This window comes from Telopea speciosissima, chromosome 8, assembly GCF_018873765.1.
Source record: "Telopea speciosissima isolate NSW1024214 ecotype Mountain lineage chromosome 8, Tspe_v1, whole genome shotgun sequence".
Classification (NCBI taxonomy): domain Eukaryota; kingdom Viridiplantae; phylum Streptophyta; class Magnoliopsida; order Proteales; family Proteaceae; genus Telopea; species Telopea speciosissima.
In genome coordinates this window covers 23642524-23645782 of record NC_057923.1, presented here as the reverse complement: position 1 = coordinate 23645782, position 3259 = coordinate 23642524, and the positions used below count along the sequence as shown (strand labels likewise).

Below are 3259 nucleotides of genomic sequence, written 5' to 3'. Positions count from 1 at the left end.
TTTCCTGGGGCTTGGACTGGGAAAGAAACAACAAGGGATTCTGGAATTTCCTAAGTTTCCAACTTACAGCAACCGTCATGGACTGGGATATGAAGCACCAAGGAAAAAGCAAACTTGAAAATAGCCAGAAATGTGAGAAGGCGAGCACTGCCATGGGACCATCTCCATATTTCAATACTCTGAACAGGAGTTTTGTCAAGGAAGGGGAGAACTTCCCATACTACGGGAACATCGAGCCTTGGTTTGATCATGACAAGGGAAGCCTCCAGCTGGGATTTGAAGTCTTCTTTCAAGACAACATTGATTGGGTGACGCTAGAAGTGGAACAAGCAGAATTGAAAGCTGCCAAAGAAGAATTGAGCATCGGAGAATTATTCAAGATAGCCGTGATTTCTGCAGGGGACGAAGAAGGGCCAAAACCTCATCCTTTGATTCACCCTCTCCAAGAATCAATTGTAAACTAAATTAGTGTCTCTGAAAGGTTTCAGGAAATAGAGTCTCAAGGAGTGGTCAGCTTCAAACTAGTCTCATCTGTTAGTAAGTCGGTTGTAATCAAGGAAGGTAGTACCTTCCAATCTATCGAGTCTGCTTGTACTCCTCTTTCCATCATGAATGAAGTCAACCATATCGAGTATGCCTCTTTTTCTTCTTCTGATTCATCTTCCGATGATGAGGATATCCTTAAACACCATCACTTAATAAAATAACTAAAGCAAAGAAAAGGCCAACCTATCTGAGAGGACATGTGTCTCATAAATCTGGGAACAGAACAGTGTCCCCAAGTGGTTAAAATTGGCTCCTCACTCGATAAGGAGAAAGTTGGTCAGATGACAGCCCTGTTGAAGAATTTCAAGAAGTTTTTACATGGTCCTACGAAGATATGCAAGGCATCAATTCAAAGATAGTACACCATCAACTGCCCACTGATCTAGATGCTCGGCCTGTCAAACAGAAGCCCAGAAGAATGCGGCCTGAATGGAGTGAAAAGATCAGGGAGGAAGTCATCAAGTAGTGGAATGCAGGATTTCTCCAAGTGGTACAGTACCCTCAATGGTTGTCCAATATTGTCCCAGTTCCCAAGAAATATGGGAAAGTACGGATGTGTGTGGATTTCCAAGACCTCAACAAAGTCAGCCCCAAGGACGATTTCCCATTGCCACACATTGACTTACTGGTGGATAACACAACAAAGCATGCCCTATTATCATTAATGGACGGATTCTCTGGGTATAATCAGATCAGCATATGTCCAAAGGACAGAGAGAAGACAGCGTTTACCATACCATGGGGAACTTATTGTTATAAGGTAATGCCCTTTGGTTTGAAGAACGCAGAAGCAACGTATCAAGAGCAGCCATGGTCATCCTAGGTGACATGATACACAAAGGAGTAGAAGTGTATGTGGATGACATGATCATCAAATCAGTAACCCGATAGGGGCATTTTCTGGGACTAAGAAAGTTCTTCGAGCGAATCAAGGAGTACAAGCTCAGATTGAACCCTCAGAAACGTGTATTCAAAGCAATGGCAAGGAAGCTTTTGGGACTTCTTGTCAGTGAAAGAGGAATAGAGGTGGATCCCAACAAAATAAAGGTTATAACAGAAATACCATCACCAAAGATAGAAAAAGAGGTCCAAGGATTCTTGGGTCACATCCAATACATAAGTCGGTTCATAGCACGCCTAACCGCGACATGTGAACCCATCTTCAAGCTCTTGAGAAAAGAAGAACCAAAAGAATGGAACGACAAGTGCCAAGAGGCATTCGAAAAGATAAAAGAGTACTTGACTCATCTGTCAGTACTTGTCCTGGCAGTGTTGAGCAAACCACTACTATTGTACTTATCCGTTGAAGAAATGGCATTGGGATCAATGGTAGCACAACTTGATTAGAAGAATGGGGAAGAGCACGCAATCTACTACTTGAGCAAGAAATTGTTAGGGTCTGAAACTCGCTATACCCCTTTGGAAAAGACATGTACCGCCTTAGTTTGGGTAACTAAAAGATTGAGGGATTACATGCTTTCACATCCAATCCGACTCATCTCAAGGATGGAACCGATAAAGTACTTGTTTGAAAAGCTAGCATTAACTGGACGGATGGCCAGATGGTTGTTATTATTATTAGAATTTGATATAACATATGTCGCCCAAAAGTCTATGAAGGGGCGAGCAATCTCGAACCATCTAGCTACACATCCAGTGGAATCGGATTCATGACCAATGGAGATCTTTTCCCAGATGAAGACTTAGCGTGCATAGAAGAAGAAGAATGCAAAGATTGCTGGCAGTTGTATTTTGATGGCGCAGCCAATCAAAGGGGATACGGAGCCAAAATATTATTGATAACCCTAGAAGATCTTTACCTCCCTTCTACTTTCCGATTAGAATTCCTATGTACCAACAACATCATAGAGTATGAAGCATGTGTGATTGGCCTGGAGGCTGCCATGGCATTGGAAATCAAGAAGTTGAAAGTTTATAGGGATTCATCAATTGTAATCTGTCAAACTCAAGGGAAATGGAAAACGAAAGATGAAAAGCTGAAATCCTATCAAGAATACTTGGAAGGGATAGCCAAGAATTTTGAAGAAATCACATTCGAATATGTGCCAAGAGTCAACAACAAATTTATAGACGCTTTGGTCATCCTCGCCTCAATGGTTGAATGTAGCTCAGATACCCGAATCCGACCATTTCTGGTAGACCAAAGATGTGAGCTAGCGTATGAAGAATCAGTGAATGTCTTGACAACCGATGGAAAAATATGGTTCGCACCCATAATTGACTTCATCAGAGAAAGGAGGTATCTTGAACATTTCACAGTGGGAGAAAAGAAGCAGCTACGAAAGTATGCCACGCAATTCATGCTCCAAGGAGACTTATTGTACAAAAGATTTTACAATGGCATACAACTACTCTGTGTAAATGAGGCACAAGCTCAAACGATATGAAAGAACTCCATCAGGGAATCTGCGGACCACATATGAATGCCAGAATGCTCGGCAAGAAGATCCTAAGATTGGGGTATTATTGGGCAACCATGGAGGAAGATTGTGCCACGTTCGGGAAAAGATGTCACAAGTGCCAAATATTTGCCAACATTATTCACATTCCTCCCACGGAACTCCATTCATTGAATGCTTCCTAGCCATTCTCCACATGGGGCATTGACATCATAAGGAAGGTGACGCCGAAAGCATCCCACAGACATGAATTCATCCTCGTTGCCATAGATTATTCCACCAAATGGGTGGAA

General features: G+C 42.3%; 1 protein-coding gene across 1 annotated transcript; it reads left to right on the top strand.

Annotated features, from left to right (window-relative positions):
• Window positions 1–2216: 2216 nt before the first annotated feature.
• LOC122672177 lies at window positions 2217–2954 on the top strand. Its single transcript, XM_043869675.1, has one exon. It carries the CDS (start codon window positions 2217–2219, stop codon window positions 2952–2954), a length of 738 nt encoding a protein of 245 aa, XP_043725610.1.
• Window positions 2955–3259: the final 305 nt, after the last annotated feature.

Excerpts from the sequence above, each read along its gene's own strand:
- LOC122672177 (XM_043869675.1), top strand. The coding sequence starts at position 2,217 with ATGACCAATGGAGATCTTTTCCCAGATGAAGACTTAGCGTGCATAGAA.